General features: G+C 41.1%; 1 protein-coding gene across 4 annotated transcripts in view; it reads left to right on the forward strand.

The window, feature by feature from the left end:
* Window positions 1–12,929, forward strand: part of ATP8B1 (ATPase phospholipid transporting 8B1) — a 112,251-nt gene that overhangs the window by 62,170 nt on the left and 37,152 nt on the right. For 3 of the 4 annotated variants that reach the window (XM_046671721.1, XM_046671720.1, XM_046671722.1), the window contains 6 exons: window positions 5,012–5,109; window positions 6,439–6,552; window positions 8,480–8,578; window positions 8,693–8,754; window positions 10,879–10,951; window positions 11,060–11,130. In XM_046671721.1, coding sequence (XP_046527677.1) covers window positions 5,012–5,109; window positions 6,439–6,552; window positions 8,480–8,578; window positions 8,693–8,754; window positions 10,879–10,951; window positions 11,060–11,130 — 517 coding nt within the window. Of the gene's footprint in view, window positions 1–5,011; window positions 5,110–6,438; window positions 6,553–8,479; window positions 8,579–8,692; window positions 8,755–10,878; window positions 10,952–11,059; window positions 11,131–12,929 lie in introns of those variants that run through there. The other variant, XM_046671723.1, reaches the window with a different exon arrangement.

Below are 12,929 nucleotides of genomic sequence, written 5' to 3' on the forward strand. Positions count from 1 at the left end.
GACTGCATAGATTTCCATCTTTTCCTATATTGTCTCTCTTGATTTATTTCTACCCACCATCCCACTGCTTTTAGAATAGTATTTTTTTAATATTAAATACAATGGTATAATAACCATAAGAAAACTAAGCAACTTAACATATTTGCTTTATATATAAACCTATAGAGGGAAGAAATTGAATTGCAAACATACTTTTTTTAAAGGTAATACGTGCAAATAGATCTAGTTATAGAAGGGTACAGGTGAAAACAAAGTTGCCCTCCCTGCCTCTTCCGTCTCTCAGACATGCAGTGTCCTATCCCAGAGAGGAACTTCTGTGACCACCTTTCTCGTATGTCCTTCTGGAGATATACACACACTTGTATGTGCAAAGAATACTTAGGAGCACCTGCTCTTATAAATGCGTAGATACACATACACACATGTGCAAGTATGTGTACATGCGTGCATTCCTCTTGTACATTAATTCTGTGTGTCACATAGCTGAAAGCACAGTATGGTAGACACCCTCTGCTCTTGTCACTTGTGTAATTTGGAGATCTTCCCCATCGGAACATAGAAAGCTGCCTGGTTCTTTTTTGCAGGCTGCATAGGCTTCCATCGTGTGGATGTTTAACCAGCTGCTCATGGTGGCATCTAGGTTGTTTCTAATCCTTCTGATAGACTGGGCTGCACTGAATAGCCCTAAGATATGCCATTTCTCCCGTGCACAAGTATAGACCTGGAGGATACATTCCTAGAAGTGGATTGCTTGGTCAGTGGGTGTGTGTGTGAAAGTTTGGTAGATATGGCCAAATTGCTCTCCAAGGACCCACGTGACAGGGCTTGTTTTTCCACCCTCTTTTCAACCCAGTGTGCCATCAAATTCTTTACTCTTTCCTGATATTCTGCCATGATAGGATAAAAATTTGTCCCACACTGAAGAACTGCACTTGTTTTTTTAATGAACTTGAGTATCTTTTCCCATATTTAAGAGCCACTTGAATTTCCCTTTGTGTGAACTGTCTATTTGTGTTTGTTACCCATTTCTCTTTTTATTTGTTTTTTTCTTTTTGATGTTAAACTTTTGATCTCTTTACTCTACTGGTTTGCTACAGTTTCTACCAACTAATGCAGCTCTTTGGTTTTTGATGTGTCTGTAAACAAGAATTCAGAACCAGCAATGAGAGGATGAGAGGCCAGGCCAAGCTTACTTCCTTTTCCAGAAGGCGATGATCAAAGGACTTGGTGTCCATGGAAACACTTGGAACATCATGTAACAATATTTACATGTACTGAGTATACAGTTACCAGATTTGGGGATGATTTGGAGCCACAGCTGGCTGATGTTAAATGCATCTCTGGACACGTGCGTTGATGGTTTTGCTAGGCACCACCCTTGTTAGTTGATATGTTTCTAGCTTTTAACCAAAGGGCCATGTGGTGAAGGTGCCTTTTTTGCTGGTAAATATATCATTTTTTCTCTTTTCTTAGTCAATATTTCCATTTTAGAAAATGGAGCAAGATTCCTGCTTTTTCTATAAATTAGCCTTGTGGTCCAAGTGTCTAGTAAAGTTCTCTGTTCCAAGTGGGTACTTTAGCAAATGGTGAAAAAGACTAGTATCTCCAAGTGCTGTTTTGCTGCCCTTCCTAAAGGCCTGTGCTTTAGCACAGCGCTTCTCAAACCGTATTAATAAGGGTTCTGTGATTTTACAAAATGTGCCTGTGGTCACATGAATTTTGAAAAGACTGAATTAAGTAAAATTAAATGTTTCTTTACTACAGGACTTCTCAGAGCCTTTAATATACCAGTGGGTCTATGAATGTCCAAGAGAGGGATGCAGTATGCTGTCTTTTGCAAATGTATTTGACCACAGAACACTGTTTTCACCTTTTTTTTAAATACTCTCTGATTTAAATACTGCTCAAGCGTTAAAACTCGGGAAAGAATCAGAAGGCGTCAATTTGTTTGGCCTCTGATTTGTCTGAATTAGGCCAAACAAGGAACCTTGTTGGAAATAGGATTATTGATTACTTGATGGCAGTCAGATTTCTGAAATTAACTAGAAATGCTGCTGTGGTTAAGTCATAGATGAAGACATCCTGATTACTTTTCTCCAAGCTCCCCAGGATGTTACTGAAAGTGTAAAATTAACAGACCAAGGTCATTTCTGGTCGATCCCTTATTGCGCCTACTTGAGGTCGGATACCACCCTCTGTCTGAGGCATGTAGTCCGAATTAGCTGGGGATGGGGGGTACTGGGACAGACGGAGGAACTGCTGGCTGGGGGAACGGAATTAGAAAGCAAATGTAGAAAGCCACAAGAGGCCCAGAGAATCCAGCTCATTATCAGGGCAGCTTATTCTTTCCTCTCGAGTATTTCCGAGTTTGATTTTTGTCCCTTCCCCTTGGCCTTTTCTCCCTTCTCGAGGAGTCTTCTATTTTCCTTCTTGGGCTTCCTGGATCTTAGAACAGCAGCTCTGGGTGTTCTAGGACACTGATGACTGGAGGTATATCACAAGTCATCTGCGAGCTAAAGTAAACCATTAAAAGCTCATACATTTGCAAAGTGCCATAAAATAGAATGGATTCAAGATTACCCTATCAAATATCTTTTTTTTTTTTTTTTACCTACTTCCATTTAGATCTCCTGTTTGAGTGGGGAAAAAATGTTCTGGTTGCATACGTTATAATAATGCTTACAAGTTGTTTTATAGTTCCATTTTAATTTTCCATTTTGACAAAATTGCACTTCAGCTAGAAAGATGCTAGAAACATTTCCATTTGTAATGACACGACAAGTATGATTACCCAATAAATGGCAGCCAAAATGATGCAAGAGACATTTTCAGTGATGGTATTGTGGTTTTAAAAAAATAATAAGCTTAATTATTTGCATTCTTCAGTAGTCCATACTTGTTCCTTTTGCAATATTGTCTGTATTTCCTATAAAATAAAAGTCCAGAAAATGAATCATTTAAAAAAATGAAATACAATGTTTTCAAAAGTATATCTTTATTTTTTTAATGATAGTCATAAGATGGATAATTTTATTATTCTCTACTTATAAATTCACTGCTCTTCTTTAATATTTTCCTTTCTCCAGAAATAGTTGTGTCACACTAGTTGTTAATCTCCCTTCCTTGTCGGTCTGTAGAGGAAGAAGTGTTCATCCAAACTAGGTTTGCCCGTCTAGCATGTGTGTCACACAAGGGAAGCTTGAACGCACAAATCAGTGGAGACCCTAATGCCAAAGAGGAGCTTCCTGGACTTTCCCTCCTAATTTGTAACATCTTTGTCTCGAGCTTTCACAGCAGTGGCATGCTTATGCCTGCCTGTTAGGAGACCAAGCACAGCCTGATACTGGGTAACCATGGGAAGGTTGACCTTATACTCGTAAACGACCCTCCCAAGTTGGCTCGCTGGCAGAGTTCTCAGGGTGCTTTGGAGCATAAGTCACAAAAGAAGGCTCAGTCAGTACAGTAAGGTGGATGGAGGTCAGACTGCCAGACTTTGAATTCTGATTCTCCCACTGTTCAAGTTACTGATCCTCTAAAATTGAGATATTAACTATTTGGCATGATGGTTGGCACAGGGTAAGCACTGAACATATGTTAGCTTTAGAGCTATCTATCATGGGACAGTAGAAGTCGAAAGTAGAAGGGCAAAGAAGAACCAGGTGGGGTGGAAATTTCTTTCCCCTGCTGATGCAGCCTGATTGCCAGGTTAGTCATCTCCACGTTGGAACGTCCCTTTGGCTGAAATTTCTGTTAGATGCTGGATTCCACCATTGAGATAGAAAGGAATCGAGCCAGAGAGAAACTGCATCTCACCATTTGTGAACTTTACCTTTCCTGTTCATTCGGAAGGTCTGTAAGTGCGTCCTTAGAGGGGACTTCTGGCATGTCGGAGAAGGTTTTATGAGACACCTGTTGAGAATGGTTCCCTCCAGCAACAGAGAAGCTGTGGACTTTCTAAAGTTCCCTGGAATTGAGACGTGGCAGTTGAGTGGTAGATGTGACATTAAGTACATGAAATGAACTTAGAAATACGACAGATGTTGGCCATCAGGATAAAGCAGTGCATAACACTGATCTATGATCAGGACTCAGAAGTGTTGAATTAGTCGGTGATGCCCTTTTTCTTTAATTTATTCATTCACTAAGTATTTAATGGGTTATAAATTTTGCAAACCAAGTAAATGAGTTTGAAAAAATAGTTTAACTTAATTTAGCTGTGACCTTCTGGGGGGCTCTGGGACTTTTTGTTTGAGCCATACTTAAATGAGGATTACTTTCTTAGAATTCTAATGTTCTATGAATGGTTGGTCAAGTTACATGTTTATTACTTTGCAGGGCTGCCATAACAAAGTAACACAAACTGGGTGTCCTTTCTTTTCTTTCTGCTTTTTCTCCCCAAATCCCCCCAGTATATAGTTGGATATTTTAGTTGTGGGTCCTTCTAGTTGTGGCATGTGGGACGCCGCCTCAGCCTGGCCTGATGAGCCGTGCCATGTCCGCACCCAGGATCCAAACCAGCGAAATCCTGGACCGCCGAAGCGGAGCGCGTGAACTTAACCACTCGGCCACAGGGCCGGCCCCACAAACTGGGTGTCTTAAACGACAACAATTTCTTGTTTCATGGTTCTAGAGACTAGAAGTCTGAGATCAAAGTGTGAGCAGTGTTGAGTCCTTCTGAGGGCTGTGAGGGAAGGATCTGTTCGAGGCTTCTCTCCTTGGCTTGTAGGTGGCTGTCTTCCCTGTATACGTATCTCTGTGTCCCAATTTACTTTTTTTTATAAAGGCATCAGTCATATTGTGTTAGGGTCCACTCTAATGATTTCATTTTAACTTGATTGCATTTGCAGTGACTCTGTTTCCAAATAAGGTCATATTTTCAAATAACCCTGTTTTTGAATAAGGTACTGGATAGGGGGTAGGCCTTCAACATATGAACAAGGGAAGGACATAATTCGACCCAAAACAACAGGCTAATTTTCTGCTTGATGGATTTTTTTTCTCTTTTTTAAAGATTCTACATGGCAAGTCAAAGCAAATGACCGAAGCTTCCACGAACAACCTCAATTTATGAACACAAAATTCTTTTGTATTAAGGAGAGCAAATATGCGGTAAGTTGATTTTAAATTCCTGCATTATCTTTATTAAAAGCCGATTTTTCCCAGTAGCCATGGTGCTTACTAGTTTCATGGGACACCGGCCTTCCAGGTAACCCCTGGCCTGGGGCTCTTGATAATCATTGTTAGTTCTATGGGATGTCATTTTTATTCATCACATTAACTTTAACTCCCCTGAGGGTGTGTAGCAGTGGCTTGAAACAAAACAAAACAAAATCATGTAGATTGAAAATGTCCCTATGTATGTGCAAAGCTCTCTTTAAAATGTTTTATGACGAATATGCGATAATGTCACAGAAGCCTGATGTTTGAAAGTAATACGAATTTGAAAGGAATCTTAATAACTTATCTCCCCCTCCTCTGCCTGTGATAGATTTAGAGACTGAAGATATTTTCACCTCCAAAATGCTTATTACCTTTGAAATATGATAAAGAACACCTGCTAAGTGTGGGCTTAAATGTTGTGAGATGTCTATAAGTTCCCTAGAATTGCTTACAAAGTACCACAAAACTGGGTGGTTTAAAACAATCGAAATTTATTATTTACAGTTCAGGGGGCCAGAAGTCTAAAATCAAGGTGTCAGCAAGGTGTTGGTTCCTTCTGGAAGATCTGCGGGAGAGTCTGTTCCAAGCGTCTCCCCTGGATTCTGGTGATTGCTGACAGTCCTTGGCTTTCAGATGCATCACTCCAGTCTCTGCCTCTGTTCACATGGGCTTCTCTCTGTGTGTCTCTGTCTGTGTCCAATTTCCTTCTTCTTCCGTGGACACTGTTTTTGGGTCCACCTTAATTCAGTAAGACTTCACTGTAACTTGATCACATCTGCAAAGACCCTATTTCTAAGTAAGATGGCGTCCACAGGGATCCGGGTTAGGACTTGAGCGTATCTTCTGAGCACGCAATTCAACCCACAACGGTGTCTTTTACTCTTTCTTACACGGTAGCCTCCATCCCCCTTACATAAGAGTGACCCTTTTCCAGCTTGCCACCCATGTTGATGTCTCCTTTGCCCATTTTCTAAGAAGCTCTAAGGAGTCAAGGAATCTGACAGCAGGATCCATTTGGTCACAGCTGGACTTGCCGCAGAGCCCGTTGAGGTGAAGCCTCTGCATCCTGTTACCGTCTCTGACATAAGCCTCCAGGGGAGTCACTCGGAAGCCTGGCTAGAAGTAAAAGCTTAAAGGAAGTCTCACCATCTTTCTGACTGACAAGTTATGTCCCCGTGTCACTGTGGGCCACAGGGCTTAGTGATTTTTGCAGATGTGTATACATTGTGATAAATGTGTGGCATCATTTAGAATGACTCTCTTATTTTTCTCCAACAGAATAATGCAATTAAAACATACAAGTATAATGTGTTTACCTTTCTACCAATGAATTTGTTTGAGCAGTTTAAGAGAGCAGCCAATTTCTACTTCCTGGTCCTTCTTGTCTTACAGGTAATGTCGTTTGATATCTTAAATCTATTTTGAATTATGATGACTTGATAACGTTTAAGTTGTGGACACATATAATGTGAATAATCTTGAAAGTTTTTTACATTAATATCAGGGTTCTGCCCATATGGGAACATACGTCATATACAGAACTGGCTCAATCATTGTTAAATGAACAGGGAAAAGGAGCAAATGGAAATGGTATTTTAATTCTGTATTTTTAAAATTCAGTTTCACGCTGATGTGAACGTTAAGACCGCTTTCTCTGAAGTGAATAAAATTAAGATTTTCACTTTGTAAAATTATTTGTGTCTTAAAATTTATTTTTTATGCTTGCCTTTTATTTTTTATTTAGATACCCAATTTCTCCAAGAATGTTACTGATTTTTATTAATATTTTGGTCATAAATCTCAGTCGATTATTTTTGTGAACTGATTTTACATTGGAAAAGGCATTTATTTTTTTTTTCTTAATTGTGGCAAACGATTATTCACTTATCTGGAAAGCATTCATGTTCTCTCTTTAGGAACTGTTGTTATAATCCAGGGAGCTCTACACCCCCGAGTTGCCTCTCAGAGCACCAACCTTTCGCACCTGCTGTGCAGGTTGCAGAGGATGGCATGGCCAGTTGGTTTATCAGATTCTTTACATTAAGCCTTGGGTTTGGAAAAGAGTCTCCCGGCTGGGATTTACCCAGTAAGGTTTTATGAAAATGGTAACATGTGTGTCTCGGGGGACGGAGGACAGATGGAGTGGAGAGAAGAGAAGACGCGAGACAGAAATGGATACGCAATAGATTTAGTAGAATATAGGACCTATTGACCTGATGGTTCTCTTATCAAGAGGGACCTTTGAGACAGGCATGCGTAGAGATAAACGCTACGAATCCTAAGGTGCTGTGGCATGATAAGTGGGCTACTCTTCCCTTACTTCCTTCTGGCAGGGAAAAGGGGAGTTCCACGCATTGACAGTAATGTAGGAAATGATCTTTCTCTCTTCCAACCACTCCCCAATTATCTTTTCTTAAGGTCCAGCAGTCCAAATTAGAATAATAGGAGTAGCCTTAGTGAGCCCTTTATTTGCACTGTTACTTCCCTTAATCCTTGTACTCAGTGTAAGTACTATCCTCGCCTCCATTTTGTAGAGAAGAACTGAGGCTGGGCAAGGTGTAAAGGAACTTGCTCGAAGTCCCATAGCCTGAAGTGGACTTGGATCCAGGAGTTTGACTCCAAGGCCTGTCAATTTAACCTCTCCGTTATAGGATGGTGACAAGAGATCTTTACTAAACTTGCATCCCAATCCTTTATTCCAATTTGGAGGCTGTCTGGATGGAGGCGGGGCTTCCTGCAAGGCCAGCCTCTTTCTTGGCTGGACCAGGAGCAACGACCGTGAAGAAAGCACTTTCTTCTAGTACCCCCAGCGATGCCCCACCCAATCACTAGCTTTCAGAAGCAGCCACTACCTACTACCATCTCTGCCTCCATCATGGGACCCTCAGAGACCGCTGGCTGAGCAGCCAGCAGTGTAGAGCCAGCTGTATGCATTCCCTAAAAGTTAAAGGACTGCTTCCCCCCAGCGCTCCCTACGGCCCTCCCCGCTGTTGATTATGACTTTCACAAAAGGTTTAGAGCTGTTCTCTTTTAGGTATCATGTTACAAAGCCTCTTTGGTGTGCAGTTAAGGTCACAATGAGACAATTTCAGGAGCTCCTCTTCTCTGGGCTCTGTTCCAGGAGGCCAGAAGCTGGCAAGAGAGCCATGAGAAAGAAGTTAGCTGAATGCTCAGACGCCTTTCCCTGCATGCTCTGCAGGATGTAGACTTGGGTGATGACGGAGATCAGACTTAGAATCAGCGAGCTTAGAATGAGCAGTTATCTATAGGTTGGCTGTGTCTTCCTGGGCACACATGTATGCCTTTTTATTTCTTTCAGTCAATCCCTCAAATCACAACCCTGGCATGGTACACCACCCTGGTGCCCTTGCTTGTGGTGCTGGGCATTACGGCGATCAAAGACCTGGTGGATGATGTGGTAAGGATTTCTCTTGCAACTGTCTCCTCACTGCTGTGAGCTTATTTTAGTTCCACATCAATACTTTACATTTTGAGATTACTAAAATAGCCTTTCCCCATCTCTCTTCTAAAGGCTCGCCATAAAATGGATAACAAAATCAACAACAGGACATGTGAAGTCATTAAAGATGGCAGGTACTTGTGCCTTTCCTAATTTGTAGTACTTTAGTTACCAGGATGTAATGTATAAATAGGTCTAGAAACATGCTTAGAGATGACTGTTAGAATTTATAAGTCTATCAGCACATTAACCTTGCATTGTCAAGGCCTCTGTTAATTTGCTAAGACTTTGCGTCCTCTTCGTGACCCAGAGGCGAAACCCAAACTGGATTACAGGTGGTTGCCTGATTGGGCTCTGTGTCCTCATCACTCCTGTGTTGATGTAACTCCTTCAGCCTGGAATATGCTGCCCTCCTCTCTACTCTTCCCAAACTTATGCAGTTCAGGGCTTTGCTCAAATGTCTTGACCCCTTTCCCAATTCTCCAGCTAAAGTGACTTCTTCCTTCCCTGAACTTTCAGAGCATTTTTTTTCATTTTTCGTATTATGATCTGAATTTTATTAGAATTATTTGTGTAGATGTCCCATCTTCTGTCCTGAACTATAAGTTTCTTGAGGAGACTGTCCTGATGGCGTTTGTTTTGGGGCCCACGAGGGCCTCCATCACGCAGGAAGTGCTCCATAAACGTTTGTTAAATTAATGTAGTTAGCTGTGACCGAAGTGCCAACTCAGGGATCAGTAATGAGTTGTTTTTTGCGCAAGAGCCTCAAGGCAGAATTACAAATTCAAGGGCTAAAAATAGTGACTAAGGCCTAATTCAAAGACTTTTTATGTGTCAGCACTGGGGAAAATAACCTGATTTATATCCACACTTCAACTGTGCCTAATTGCATATAGACTACATCAATCTATAAATATGTTTAGATGGCTTTTTTTCCCTCACAAATAAATAGATTCTGTTCTACATAACTTAGAGTCACTGTCATGAATGGAGATAAGATACATAGCTAGCCCCACACAGCTCTGTTTAGCCCACAACCTGGCTAACTGCATGGTAATGAGTAGCTCTGAGTTGCCTTGAATTGGGGACAGCATATCTGTTGGGGACGCGTATCTGGCAGGGCTGTGGCCCTGGCAGGCCCTGGAGTGGGGTCAAGCCTGTGTGGGGCCTTGGGTATCTGTGGGGCAGGACATCAGGGGCCTCCCAAGGGGACAGTGGGACATCACAGTGGAAGAATCCAATGGAACTGCCTCTAATACCCCCAAAGAACTGTGGCAAGAAGGTGCTTACCTTGTTCGTTTATAATTTGAGACCCACACGCAAATTGCTAATTTATCATTTTAGAGATATTGAAACATAAACTAACTATAATTCCTTTTATTGGAAGATAAACCAAGTTAAAAAAAAATCCTGAGATTAAGAAATTGTGTATTAAATTCTTGTAAAATTGAGGAAACTGAGGCATAAGGATATATTTAAAATGTATTTTAAATCTCTAGGTCTCTTATCTATAAATGAATGGGAGGACAAGCATAGTCATTGGATTCCTGCCTCTAAAAAACATTAAGTTTCTTAGTTGCACTAGGTTCATAATATCTGTTAGGCATATCTTTTTATGTATGTGAAAACCTTTAAAAGAGACTCCTATATTCTAAAACTTTTTTAAATGTTGATTTCTTAGACATTTAAATGAGTATTTCCTGTGGAATTTAATACTGAAGATAGTAATCTTTTTATTTTATTTTATCAATATCCTTGTTAGACTTATTATAAAAGTGATACATACTCACTAGAAAGATAATTTAAACAATAGAGAGGAGGCAAGCTCTAAAGCTCCCTGAGGATTCCAGGTGGCCCGTGTGGGAGTCATGATGCTGCCCTGTCCTGGGACCAGCACCGAGCAGGTGATGGAGCGTAGAGAGGAAAGAGAACAGGAGAGGTGGGAGTGTAGGACATGGGTAAAAACAAAAAGGGTGGCATGTATCTCCTTGCCACACATTTAAGTAGCCCCATTGACCCTTTATTACATGATGCAGAAGGAAAAGAACATCGAAGTCATCACCATCGTTGTTCTTTCCTTCAGAAGATAGTACGATTCTCATGACCCCTTAATCATTAAATGGCTGAACTTTTAGCAAACCTTTTCCTTGGGTTATGCATGTTTTCCCAGAATCTTTGGCTTCCAGAAAGAATAATTCCAAGTCCCTTGCCAGTAACTTTTTAAAAACCATAGAACTATCATTATTTTTAATATTTAGATTTAAAATTGCCAAGTGGAAAGAGATTCAAGTTGGAGATGTCATTCGTCTGAAAAAAAATGATTTTATTCCGGTAAGTGAGCAAGCTCTGTGTGTCTCGTTCCTTGTTCTCTCCTCTGACATGGTGCTCAGTTTTGCCCTTTGGGGTCTCTGTGTCATTGGTGTGTTTTGTTTTGAACAGGCTGACATCCTGCTGCTGTCCAGCTCTGAACCTAACAGCCTCTGCTATGTGGAAACGGCTGAGCTCGATGGGTAAGCGTGTCTTAGACAGGCCTGTTTTAAAGCTGACCTTTAATGGCATGTTTATTACACCGAAAGCTGCGCACTCTGGACAGAAAGCCCTGAGAACCAGCCGTGCCTCTGCTACTTGCTGGCTGTCCAGCAGTCTCCCTAGTAGACCAACCTCTCTGTGTTTTATTCCCTCTGTAAAGTGGCGCTCTCAAATTTGCCTTTCCCCTACCTTCCAGAGAAGGTACAAGGATTGTTGGCAGAATGTATGCCTGAGCCCTTCATACACTGCTGAGCAGAGTCTAGACACATAGGAATGACTCATATAATAATCTATTTCAGAAAAGAAGGACAGATTGTTTTAAATTTTTTATTGAGTTAATGGTAGGTTACAATCTTGTGAAATTTCAGTTGTACATTATTATCTGTCAGTCGTGTTGTAGGTGCACCCCTTCACCCTTTGTGCCCACCCCCCACCCCACCTTTCCCCTGGTAGCCACTAATCTGTTCTCTTTGTCCACATGTTTAAATTCCTCATTTGAGTGGAGTCATACAGAGATTGTCCTTCTCTATCTGGCTTATTTCACTTAACATAATTCCCTCAAGGTCCATCCATGTTGTTGCAAATGGGACAATTTTGTTCTTTTTTGTGGCTGAGTAGTATTCCATTGTATATATATATATATATATATATACACCACATCTTCTTTATCCAGTCATCTGTTGATGGGCACTTAGGTTGCTTCCACGTCTTGGCTGTTGTAAATAATGCTGCAATGAACATTGGGGTGCATGGGACTTTTGGAATTGCTGACTTCAAGCTCTTTGGATAGATATCCAGTAGTGGGATAGCTGGATCATATGGTAGTAAAAAGAACAGATTTTTAAAGTCTTTGCCAATATACAATTTTGAATTCTCCCATTGGTGGTTTTGGTTATTATGCCGCCACTTGAAAAAGAGCAAAGTTCTGTTTTTGACTAGTTTTCAATAGGTTTATTGAGTGCTTATAGGTTGCATTAGCTTTACGTGTTAGCTCATTTAATCTCAACAACCCTATGAGATGAGTAGTATTATTACCTCCACATTACCCATGAGGAAACTGAGGCACAAGGAGGTGAAGTAGTCTGCCCAAGGTCACGCAGTAAGTGGCATAAGTGGCAGAGTTGAGACACTGCTCCCCTGTGCTGGCTCTCAAGGCTAGTGCCCGTGTTGCCCACTCATAAACTCCTTTCCCCATGCCCTAGATGAGCATAAGCTCCTTTATGGAGAGCTGAAATTATCTGATTAACAAGCAGGTCTTTCTTTGCTCTATAAATCAGTTGATTGATTGTTCAATCTTAGCTACAGAACAGCTGTTATTCTCATGAGTGAGAGATTCTAAAGCTTTACAAAGATATAAAATCCTATCATGCCCTGTCGGAACAGACAAAATGGGAAAGTTGAGAACCACTGGTCAGCTTCTATTTGTGAAGCCTGTAAAAGGACGTCCATCGTGAGAAGGCAGCATCGCTCTCCAGAGCGCACATACTCAGCCCGACCCTACGTGTCCTCTCACACGTGCCTTGCCTTGCACTGTGGATGGGACGTGCCAAGTTTTGGGGGTAAGGTTAACCACCTCTTTTCTCAGATAGAATTATTTTTCAAAGACTTGGGATCCAGTTATGATGGGAAATAGTAAGTTGACAGAGTCTAGACACTTTCTGTAACAACCGTGTTTTGTACAATCATCTTATTGTGATTAAATATTAGAAGCTAAGTTTTTCAACAGCAGTTTGATAGACTGTTGCTAAGTCTTAAGTTGGTAAGAAGGAGGAAGGGAAAC

The sequence above is a fragment of the Equus quagga genome, chromosome 9 (genome assembly GCF_021613505.1).
Source record: "Equus quagga isolate Etosha38 chromosome 9, UCLA_HA_Equagga_1.0, whole genome shotgun sequence".
Classification (NCBI taxonomy): domain Eukaryota; kingdom Metazoa; phylum Chordata; class Mammalia; order Perissodactyla; family Equidae; genus Equus; species Equus quagga.